Raw genomic sequence first — 11,695 nt, 5'->3', positions numbered from 1 at the left:
TGCAATGTTGGTTATCAAGAATAGAGGGGTCCCCACGCTGATTTTTTAATTATTTAAATAAATAATAAAAAAAAAACGGCATGGGGTCCCCCCTATTTTTGACAACTAGCCTTGCTAAAGCTGACAGCTGGGGGCTGGTATTCTCAGGCTGGTAAGGGGCCATTGATATAGGCCCCCGGCTCTTCCCACTTGCCCTGTAGCGGTGGCAAGTAGGGTGATAGTTGGGGGGTTGATGTCACCTCTCAGGTGACATCAAGCCCACAGCTTAGTAATGGAGAGGTGTCTATAAGACACCTATCCATTACTAATCCTGTAGTTATATATTAAATAAAGACACAGCCCGAATAAAGTCCTTTATTTGAAAAAATTACAAAGACGCCTTTAATATTTTAAATTTAAACCATACTTACTGCAACACCTAATTCCCCACCACCCGCGATCTCCTGTAATAAAAATAAAATAACAAAAATATACCATACCTAAAACCTACAAGCGATAAGCCAGACATATGATCACGAAGTGATCCCTTCAACTAAACAACATATAGCCCATTGAGAGCAATGAAGGTCAGATATGTTAAAGGGACACTGTCACCTGAATTTGGAAGGAACAATCTTTAGCCATAGGGGCGGGGTTTTCGGGTGTTTGATTCACCCTTTCCTTACCCGCTGGCTGCATGCTGGCTGCAATATGGGATTGAAGTTCATTCTCTGTCCTCCATAGTACACGCCTGCGCAAGGCAAGATTGGTGCTACCATACACCAGCCCTATTACGCCTGAGGGTTGAGCATTCTCTGGTTTATATAGGTCATACTTAGCTATTATCTTGCTGTGTGAATATTTGGGCAGTAATTTACACTTATTATTTGAATGTGCACTGATGATTGGCAACTTATTATCTACACTTTGGATTTGGCCATCTATGATATTTTGAAATTACTATATATTAACACTTTACAGCATATGCAAGTAATATCATATATCTGTGTAGTGGGCTAATAGTGATTTTAGTGTAAATTTGCCCTACTTCTAGATATGGTGGCGTAGATCCGGATGGTTTTCGACCCTATTGGTCTTCCCTGACACATGGTCAACTTTATTCCTCCCTAATTTTATAGGGTTATGCTATTGCTATATACTATTTTTGTCTATGGTGTATATATATACAGTATTTATATATGTGATTGTTGTTATTTGAAATTTAAATAAATGTATACTTTTTTAACATATCTGACCTTCATTGTTCTCAATGGGCTATAAATATACCATACCTGTCCGTCGTTATGTCCCACGCTGTAATCCATGTCTGGGCTAGATAGTTTTTAACCTGGATGGTGCCAAGATGCGACCGTCCCAGCTGAAAACCACTGGTGAATGAGCTGCTGAGAGCGCCGCATCATTTACCAGTGGTGACATTTTAACAAGGGTGACCAGGGTTAGTTATGGCCGAGTTACTTAATGGCACAGTTCACAGACAGAGTCCACTGAGGAAATGGGCGAGCACCCCTGGGACCTTGTACATGAAATAAACAGGACGGATGCAACCCCAGGGGATTTACCTTTTCTCCTCGGTCACTGCAGTCCAGCAATCAGGATCTAGAAGCACAGTTATGATCCAACTGTTGTATTGTAAAACGCTGCGGAACATGTTGGCGCTATATACAGTTGTGCCTTTGTAGCTCACACATTCCTGTTTTGTACAGTTCAACTACCTTTTCCTGTAGATCCGTTGACAATTCTTTTGCTTTCCCCATGACTCACAATCCAGAAATGTCAGTGGCTGGATGAAAGATGCAAGAGTCTGTCTGGATCCCAGAAACTCACTCAGCTTTTATGGACACACACTGATTACAAGCAAACAGGTCACAGGTGAAGATGTTACCTTTAGTAGCCATTCAAACCCATTTGTGTCAACTTCTGTGCATGTTATCAGGCCAAAATAACCAGGGTATGTAAACTTTTGATCAGGGTCATTTGGATGTTTTGGGTTGTCATTATGATTTAAAAAGAGAAAACACAGTAGTTTGACAATAAATGGCTTCATCCAACCACTAACCATGAGTGGAGAAAAAGTTTTGGTGTTATCATTCATCTTCTCAGATAAAAGGCCACGAAAGCAAAAATTCGAATGTAAACTTTTGAGCACAATGTAAATAAAGATTTATTATTATTAATTTTATCATTATTTGGGGCTTTATTTTGCCCCTTCCAATGACATAGCCCAAGTATTTAGCCTCCTTCATTCCCATGGCACATTTCTTCTGGTTTATGAAAAACCTTGCATCAAGTATCGTTTGGACTTTGCTCAGATGGCTTCACCAATCCGGGCTGAAGATCACTGCATACCTCTTGTTGGGAGTTAGGATCCGGTCCATGGCTCTCTGGAAGGTGGCTGGTGCTCCTTGCAACCCAAACACCATCCTGAAGTACAGAAAGAATCCATCTGGCATTGAAAAGGCAGTGTTCTCCTTGGCGTCTCGTTACTTAGGAGTTTACCAATACCCTTTTGTGAGGTCAAGGATGGTAATGTACCTGGCAAGCCCTAGCCTTTCAATAAGATCATCTACCCTGGGTATTGGGTAGGTGTCAAACTTTGAGACCTCGTAGTCATTACAGACCTGTAGTCATTACAGAATTACCACTCCCCATATGTTTTGGGCGCTAAGACCTCATAGTCTTGGTGCCCAAAACATATGGGGAGTGGAGATTCTGGTCCAGCCACTCTTGGACTCTTCAATGACTCCTAGATTTGGCATCCGCTTCAACTCTTTCGAGATCACTAATTGTTGGGCTTCTGGGACCCGATACGGTTTCAAGTTGATGCGAACCTGAGGCTCTTGTGCTTCCTGTGCCTAAAGGAGGTGCTTCTTCACAATGGTGGACATCACGTTGGCAATCCTTTCTTGCATCTGGTCAACATGCTCCACCACGCTTCTATAGGGTGTGGTCTCAGCTTCCCAGGACTCTTTCACCATGTCCAGATGTCCTTGAGGGTGTCGACCATAGAGTAGTTCAAATGGAGAGAAACCTATGGAAGTTTGGGGATCTTCCCTGATGGAGAATAACAGGATGAGTAGCAGACAATCCCAGCCTCGGCTGTCCTTCTCCTCTGTTTTCCTCAACATAGCCTTCAAGGTTTTGTTAAACCTCTACAGCAGTCTGTCCCTCTTGGAATGGTACGCTGAGGTACTGAGTTGTGAAATCTGCAGTGTCTGGCACAATACCTTCATGGCCTTTGAAATGAAGGGGGTCCCATGATCCGCCAGTATCTCCTTTGGCAGACCAGTTCGAGAGTAGATATGGAGCAGCTCCTGAGAGATACACTTTGTGGAGAAATTTCTTAGGGGTAAAGGGTAGCATAATCCAATACCACCAATATATACTGATGTCCTCTTGCACATTTCACCAGGGGCCCCACTCAGTCCATTGCTATTTGGTTGAATGGAACTTCGATGATGGGCAACGATACTAGGGGAATGCGGAAGTGGGCCACTGGGGAGGTTAGCTGGCAGGCGGGGCAGGAATGACCATAAACTCATAATTTCTTTGTAAGACCCAGGCCAGTTGAATCTCTGAAGGATCCGTTCCTGGGTGTTATCTGCCCCCAGGTGACCACCCTACACATGGGAATGAGCCATGTCTATCACCCTGCATCTATAGGGTGCTGGCACCAGTAAATGCTCTATGACCTCTCCCATTGGCTTGGTTACTCTATAAAGCAGATCCCCATTCATAGCAAAATGCAGGAATTGACTGTCTGCCCCCTGCTCCTGGGGCACCCCATTTAACAATGTCACATTTTCAACCCCCCCTTTAAGAGGTAAGTCCCTGAGTTGGGCAGTTCCAAAGTTTCCCTAGGACACTTCCAGATCAGAGATTTTGGTCTCAGGGGATGCTACCTCATCCTCGTTGCCAATAAGCACATACAAGGGAAACTCGTCCACTACGGCCTCTGACAAGGTTTCTTTAGGGGTGGTCTGGCTGTCGTCCAAGCAACCAGGCATCCCTGCTTTTCCCCACATGTCCCAGAACAATGCAAAGTCACGTCCGATTATTGGGTGCAACAAATCCTTGACGACTTCCACTTCTTGAGATGCGGTGATACAGTCCGTGCTTACAATCACCCGTGCAACAGAATAGTTCTTCGTGTCCCCATGGACACATCGGTAGCCCACCACCTTCCAGGGACTAGCTGATGAGAAAGTGTGGCCTTTATCAGGGTCACCAAGCTTGTGGGCTATGTGGGGGTACAGATGCAGGGCTATGTGGGGGTTGCAGGAATATATGGGGGTAGATATGCAGGGCTATGTGGGGGTTGCAGGACTATATGGGGGTACATATGCATGGCTTAGTGGGGGTTACAGGGCTATATTGAGGAACATATGCAGGGGTACATATGGAGTTGCTGGGCTATATGTGTGGAAACGCAATAAATCGCATGTAGCAAAATACTCATTGCAGGACCTTAGCCTGAGGTGCAGTCAGGAGGTCGTGTAACTTGGATGACTATCACATCGCAGTGCTCGGACTGGCCAGTGGCTCTCCTGACCTGAGCATATTTCTATCACCAGGTGTATGTCTCGCCTGGGTGACGAGAGTTGCCGGTCAGTCCAAGCATTGCGATGTGATCGTCGTCGTCCGTGTTATTTGGCTGGCCGTGTGACTGCATCCGGGTGCTGACCAATTTGTCCCATAAAGTAGAATAGATACATTCACACATTGTTACAACCATAGATCTGGTTGTGAGTTCCCTGTAACTCAGAACAGGTCTTAGGCTATGTGCTTACATTGCGGAATGTTAGCAGAATTTTCCTAAACAAAATCGGACTCCATTCGCGGGAAATCCGCTAGCGTTTTTATCGCATTTTTTTAGTGTATTTTTCCGGAGCTTCCCACTACTATATTATATAGTGGCAAATCCGGAGATTTTCCGCAAAATTAGTGAACATGCTGCGTTTTTTTTTGCGGAAAAAAACGCAGCATGGGCACAAAAATTGCGGATTGCATTCTAATAATGGGATGATTAATGTAATCGTTTTTTTAGCGGAAAACCGACGAAAAAACGCTAAAAATCCTGAACGTGGGCACGCAGCCTTAATCTGATCCTATCGGCTGATCAGACTCGGTCACTCAGGTCTAAGGTTTTTATTGCCTTGGGAGCATGGACTCCTCCACACACAGAAGTAAATAGGTACAACTAGGACGACACCTGAGGAAACATTGGTCTGTTTCTCTTGGATTTTACCTCTCACAATGGATGTGTGAATGTGGCCTTGTGGCTCATGCAGACGAGCATTTACAGTGGCCTTTTGCTGTGCACGGACAGTGCACTAATCAATGTTATGCATTAGGGCTGTTCAGTTGAATAATTTTTTTCGCTCCGACTGTCCATGAAAATAAAATGTCTGCAGGCACTACTTTCTACTGAGTATCGGATGAGACTCACACATTGAAGTCTTTGGGTGCAGGAAAAAAATCTGATCCCACATGGAAACCTAGGAAACTGTATGTGATCATGGACATGTTTTTAAGTAGTTGTATAAAAGCGGATCGCACACGGACATAAAAAATGGACACACGGATGGCGCAAAGATTAAAATCCGATGGAAATTAGAAAATTGTCCAAGTTTTCTGGATGAAACCCAGGTGATTTCTCATACGCTTATCCCTTACACTGTCAGCCGAACCCGGTGATACCGGCGAGTTTGGCCAACATTAGTCTGGTGTGTATGAGGGACTTTAATATCTAAAGATATGGGCACTTTTAGGCCGGCCTCACACTGGGCGTAAGACAATACGCCACGTATTATACGTCCGTACTACGGCCGCAATACGGAGAAATGTTCCCAAAATATTGATCCGTAGTCAGGGTGTGTCAGCGTATTTTGCGCATGGCATCCTCCGTATGTAATCCGTATGGCATCCGTACTGCGAGATTTTCGCTCAGGCTTGCAAAACCGACATCTAATGGATTTATGTGCTCAAATGTTCGGGAAAACATATATACAGTATATATATATGTCATTGAGACACATATATATATATTCTGTATTTAGATTTCATTCAGCGCGATATGTGTTAAAAGCCAGTAATTCAATTACCGGCTTCTCATTTCTCCTGCACAAACCCGACAGGATATGAGACATGGTTTTCATACAGTAAACCATCTCATATCCCCTTTTTTTTTGCATATTCCACACTACTAATGTTAGTAGTGTGTATGTGCAAAATTTCAGCGCTGTAGCTGCTGAAATAAAGGGTTAAATGGCGGAAAAAATTGGCGTGGGCTCCCGCGCAATTTTCTCCGCCAGAGCGGTAAGCGGTAAAGCCAGTGACTGAGGGCAGATATTAATAGCCTAGAGAGGGTCCATGGTTATTGGCCCCCCCCCGTGGCTAAAAACATCTGCCCCCAGCCACCCCAGAAAAGGCACATCTGGAAGATGCGCCTATTCTGGCACTTGGCCACTCTCTTCCCACTCCCTGTAGCGGTGGGATATGGGGTAATGAAGGGTTAATGCCACCTTGCTATTGGAAGGTGACATTAAGCCAGATTAATAATGGAGAGGCGTCAATTATGACACCTATCCATTATTAATCCAATTGTTTGAAAGGGTTAAAAAAACACACACATGATTTAAAAGTATTTTAATGAAATAAACACAGCGGTTGTTGTAATAATTTATTGTTCTCTCAATCCATCAGGAACACCCTCGCTTGGAAAAATAATAAACGCACAAGATACATACCTTCTGGTGAACCGTCTCGTCCCACGAAGTAATCCATCTGAAGGGGTTAACTAATATTACAGGCAGGAGCCCTGCTAAATGCAGCGGTGCTCGTGTCTGTAATCCCCGGCGAATGAATGAAATGTAGGTCATTGACCTACATTTCCTTCAGTCGCGGTGAGGCGCCCTCTGCTGGATGTTCTCATGAACTGCAGCCTGGGAACTTTTTCCCACGCTCCAGGTCATATGAGGACATCCAGCAGGGGGCGCATCACCGCGACTGAAGGAAATGTAGGTCAATGACCTACATTTCATTCATTCGCCGGGGATTACAGGCACGGAGCACAGCTGCATTTAGCAGGGCTCCTGCCTGTAATATTAGTTAACCCCTTCAGATGGATTACATCGTGGGACGAGACGGTTCACCAGAAGGTATGTATCTTGTGCGTTTATTATTTTTCCAAGCGAGGGTGTTCCTGATGGATTGAGAGAACAATAAATTATTACAACAACCGCTGTGTTTATTTCATTAAAATACTTTTAAATCATGTGTGTGTGTGTGTTTTTTTAACCCTTTCAAACAATTGGATTAATAATGGATAGGTGTCATAATTGACGCCTCTCCATTATTAATCTGGCTTAATGTCACCTTCCAATAGCAAGGTGGCATTAACCCTTCATTACCCCATATCCCACCGCTACAGGGAGTGGGAAGAGAGTGGCCAAGTGCCAGAATAGGCGCATCTTCCAGATGTGCCTTTTCTGGGGTGGCTGGGGGGAGATGTTTTTAGTCACGGGGGGGCCAATAACCATGGACCCTCTCCTGGCTATTAATATCTGCCCTCAGTCACTGGCTTTACCGCTCTGGCGGAGAAAATTGCGCGGGAGCCCACGCCAATTTTTTCCGCCATTTAACCCTTTATTTCAGCAGCTACAGCGCTGAAATTTTGCACATACACACTACTAACATTAGTAGTGTGGAATATGCAAAAAAAAGGGGATATGAGATGGTTTACTGTATGTAAACCATGTCTCATATCCTGTCGGGTTTGTGCAGGAGAAATGAAAAGCCGGCAATTGAATTACCGACTTTTCACTAACAAGGCTGCGTATTTCTCGCAAGTCACACTGCTGGTCAGTGTGGAATCCGTATTTTTCTCGCCCCCATAGACTTTCATTGGCGATTTTTTTTGCGCAATACGGTGACAAACGCAGCATGCTGCGATTTTGTACGGCCGTAGAAAGCCGTATAATACTGAACCGTAATATACGGCAGATAGGAGCAGCCCCATTGAGAATAATTGTGCAGTTTATTTTGCGAGTTTTACGGACGTAGTTTATGCGCTCATACGTCCGTAAAACTCGCTAGTGTGAGGCCGGCCTTAGTCTGACTTATCTATAGGAGCATCACAACTTAGAGTGCCTAGGGCAGCATGGAAACCAAATACGGCCCTGGTCATGGGTCTTATATAGACCTGATGACGCTATGCGGCCAGCCAATCACAGTAATGCCACAACCAAGATGGCTCTGAAGTATCTTCATTGGCTGTCTACAAAGTGCCAAACATGCGGGGCGAGGACTCGAGCTTCCGTTTGAGCATTCAAAAAATACTCGCACCCTGATGCTCGAGCGGGTAGCGATCAGCGACGAGTACGCTCGCTCATCACTATTTAGCAGTCTTACCTTTCTGTCCATTAAGTCCTCTGTCTCCTGTTTTCCCTTGAGCTCCGTTGTCACCTTAAAAAAAATACGAAATACATTACCTATATGGCTTTAGAAAAATATATAGACAAGAATATCAATAATGATTCAATTTCTTTATAATTTATGAACAGATAGCCAACAGACCGCAGTGATATTTGCCAGAGAGGTGGCAAATATAATGGAACAGAAAAAGGACAGACATAACCTGCAGATACAACATAGAATAAAATAGTAGGGTGGAATTCGAAAAACACAGGACACTCACTGAGGATATATTCCGACCCATGGCAGGTGTAAAGAGGAAACAAGATGAGGAGAACGGCTTAATAAGGTGAGGGAGCTGGATAGGTAATAACCCAGACCTGTATATTAGGCCGGGATCACACACAGCGAGATACGGCCGAGTCTCGCAGGTTAAAACCAAGCTCTGGCACCGGCACTCCAGAGCGGAGCGTGCGGCCGTATAGCAATACATGGAGCTGCACGCTCCGCTCCGGAGTGCTGGTGCCAGAGCTTGTTTTTAACCTGCGGGACTCGGCCGTATCTCGGTGTAGTGTGACACCGGCCTTAAACTGGGCCTCTGGCATCTTGTGTGCACAGGATCGTTAGGTTTTCCTGGCCTAATTCACACACCGCCATGAGAAGGAGTGGCATACGCATCCAAATCACCCGGACAATTTTGCACAAGGTATGCAGTTCTGTGTGTCATTTGGCACAACTCACACCATCTGACTTCCATGTTAGGGATATAGTCTGGTGCTGCAGGCTGCAATTATTTCATGATCTGTTCTTTATTCCTGCAGTTGCCGGATGTACACATTTTGCGCAGAGCTACGTTCAATGTGTAGTGGCCACTGCCGGGTGCTACAGTTCAGTCACCAGAAACAGACCACGGACAAGAGTGACCTTGTGTCCAGGAGAGAGAGGCCACGTTTTCTATCCTAATACGCCCCCTGTTGTAAAAGTCTACATGATGTGCTATTACCATTTTGTCCTGTTAATCCCGTGTCTCCTGTAATTCCTTGAGACCCTTTGTCACCTAAATAATGAAAAATACAAAATGTAATACATAAATGTCTGCAGATTTATGATTCTTTCCGCATACACTTTATAGGAGCAACATACAAGTAGTTAATAGATGACCTACAAGGCCTAAGGCTCCGTTCACACCTGTGTTTTTATAGTAGAATATGGACTTTTTACATAATGGATGCAAACAGGCCCCATAGATATTGTAGACTAATTCAATTCCAAACTATGCATGGATGTGAATTGGGGGTCACCCTTATGGATGATGGGGAAATGTCTGGGGTTGCTAAATTAGCACAAGAAAAGTTTTTCTATTTTCTGCATCTCGTATTTCTGGACTAAGAACTTCACAATCAAAAATAAATGGTATTTTATAATCTCAGAATAGTCACAGCATCACGAAAAGCACCAAATGTCCTAATCATTGGTCAGGAAGTGGGACCAATTAAGATTGTTCATTCTCAAGTAGTGGGGAGTGTGACGCTTGGAAACTCTATTGTTGACACCACATTGGTAATTTCACATTCGTTTTCAGCAGGTTTCATCGTGAGTTGTATGGAATTGTCTGCTTGAGTTCTTGGATGATCGTCAGGTCATCAATGGCCACTAGAATTTTGGCTCTGCCCCAACATAAGATTATCAGGCATGGCATTTAGATAAAAGTGACACTATTTCTAGAAGTAGGCATGTTTTCCTTCATACATTCCCTGTATTAGGCTAGTTTAACATTTGCGTTCGAATCCGCAGCGTTTAATCCGCATCCAAAATTGCAGGAAAAAACGCATAGAAACACATACAAACGCAGTGTTTTTTAGACGCATGAGGTTTATAAAACGCTGCGTTTTCACGCTTTATCATGCGTTTTGTCATGCGTTTGCGTTTTTTGTGCGCATGGTGGAAAATTTTACAGGAGAAAAATCTAGATAACCAGACACCGCCAATGGGACTACAGAGGGCGTGTATTATGGGATCTCTATATATAGACCCTAGGACTGCTGAAATCTTAACAGTGTGCTATTGTATCCTGTGTCATGATGGATCTTCGCATGGGGAGCTTTTATTTCAACCTGGATTTAAGCATCAAGCTGTTTCTTGCCTGTGCATTTGCTTGGGAGCAACACAGAAATCGCGAAAGATGGAGAAGGACACGGCGTAGGCTTTTTTGGCGACACCCCATTATCGAACTCCGTGAGTGCCGTGGAGCCTATCACAAGCTATATGGCAAGCTTAATGCCAACCCGGAGAAATTCCCGGAATATACAAGGATGTCGCAAGATTCTTTCTGGGATTTGCTTGGTTGTGTCCAAGGAGCCATCCGGAGATAGGACACCCAGCTCCGTAGAGCGATTCCACCAGAGGAACGTCTGCTGGTTACATTAACCCCTTCACCCCCGGAGCTTTTTCCGTTTTCGTTTTTCGCTCCCCTCCTTCCCAGAGCCATAACTTTTTTATTTTTCCGTCAATTTGGCTATGTGAGGGCTTATTTTTTGCGGGACGAGTTGTACTTTTGAACGACATCATTGGTTTTAGCATGTCGTGTACTAGAAAACGGGAAAAAAATTCCAAGTGCAGTGAAATTGCAAAAAAAGTGCAATCCCACACTTGTTTTTTGCTTGCCTATTTTGCTAGGTTCACTAAATGCTAAAACTGCCTAAAACTGACCTGCTATTATGATTCTCCAGGTCACTACGAGTTCATAGACACCTAACATGACTAGGTTATTTTTCACCTAAGTGGTGAAAAAAAATTCCAAACTTTGCAAAAAACAAAACAAAACAAAATTGCGCCATTTTCCGATACTCGTAGCGTCTCCATTTTTCGTGATCTGGGGTCAGGTGAGGGCTTATTTTTTGCGTGCCGAGCTGGCGTTTTTAATGATAGCATTTTGGTGTAGATACGTTCTTTTGATCGCCCGTTATTGCATTTTAATGCAATGTCGTGGCGACCAAAAAAACGTAAATCTGGCGTTTCGAATTTTTTTCTCATTACGCCATTTAGCGATCAGGTTAATGCTTTTTTTTTAATGACAGATCGGGCGATTCTGAACGCGGCGATACCAAATATGTGTAGGTTGGGTTTTTTTTTTATTGATTTATTTTGATTGGGGCGAAAGGGGGGTGATTTAAACTTTTATATTTTTTTTATTTTTTTCACATTTTTAAAAACCTTTTTTTTTTTACTTTTGCCATGCTTCTATAGCCTCCATGGGAGGCTAGAAGCAGGCACAGCCCGATCG

The 11,695-nt window shown here is 44.0% G+C and overlaps 1 protein-coding gene across 2 annotated transcripts in view; it reads right to left on the bottom strand.

Annotated features, from left to right (window-relative positions):
- Positions 1 to 11,695, bottom strand: part of LOC143805197 (ficolin-1-A-like) — a 100,076-nt gene that overhangs the window by 45,442 nt on the left and 42,939 nt on the right. For both annotated transcript variants that reach the window (XM_077284175.1, XM_077284176.1), the window contains 2 exons: positions 9,416 to 9,469; positions 8,410 to 8,463 (listed from right to left, as the gene is read on the bottom strand). In XM_077284175.1, coding sequence (XP_077140290.1) covers positions 8,410 to 8,463; positions 9,416 to 9,469 — 108 coding nt within the window. The remainder of the gene's footprint in view (positions 1 to 8,409; positions 8,464 to 9,415; positions 9,470 to 11,695) is intronic.

Source organism: Ranitomeya variabilis, chromosome 2 (genome assembly GCF_051348905.1).
Source record: "Ranitomeya variabilis isolate aRanVar5 chromosome 2, aRanVar5.hap1, whole genome shotgun sequence".
Taxonomy (NCBI): domain Eukaryota; kingdom Metazoa; phylum Chordata; class Amphibia; order Anura; family Dendrobatidae; genus Ranitomeya; species Ranitomeya variabilis.
Note: the sequence above shows the minus strand (reverse complement) of the source record. Positions and strands in the feature narration are given on the sequence as shown.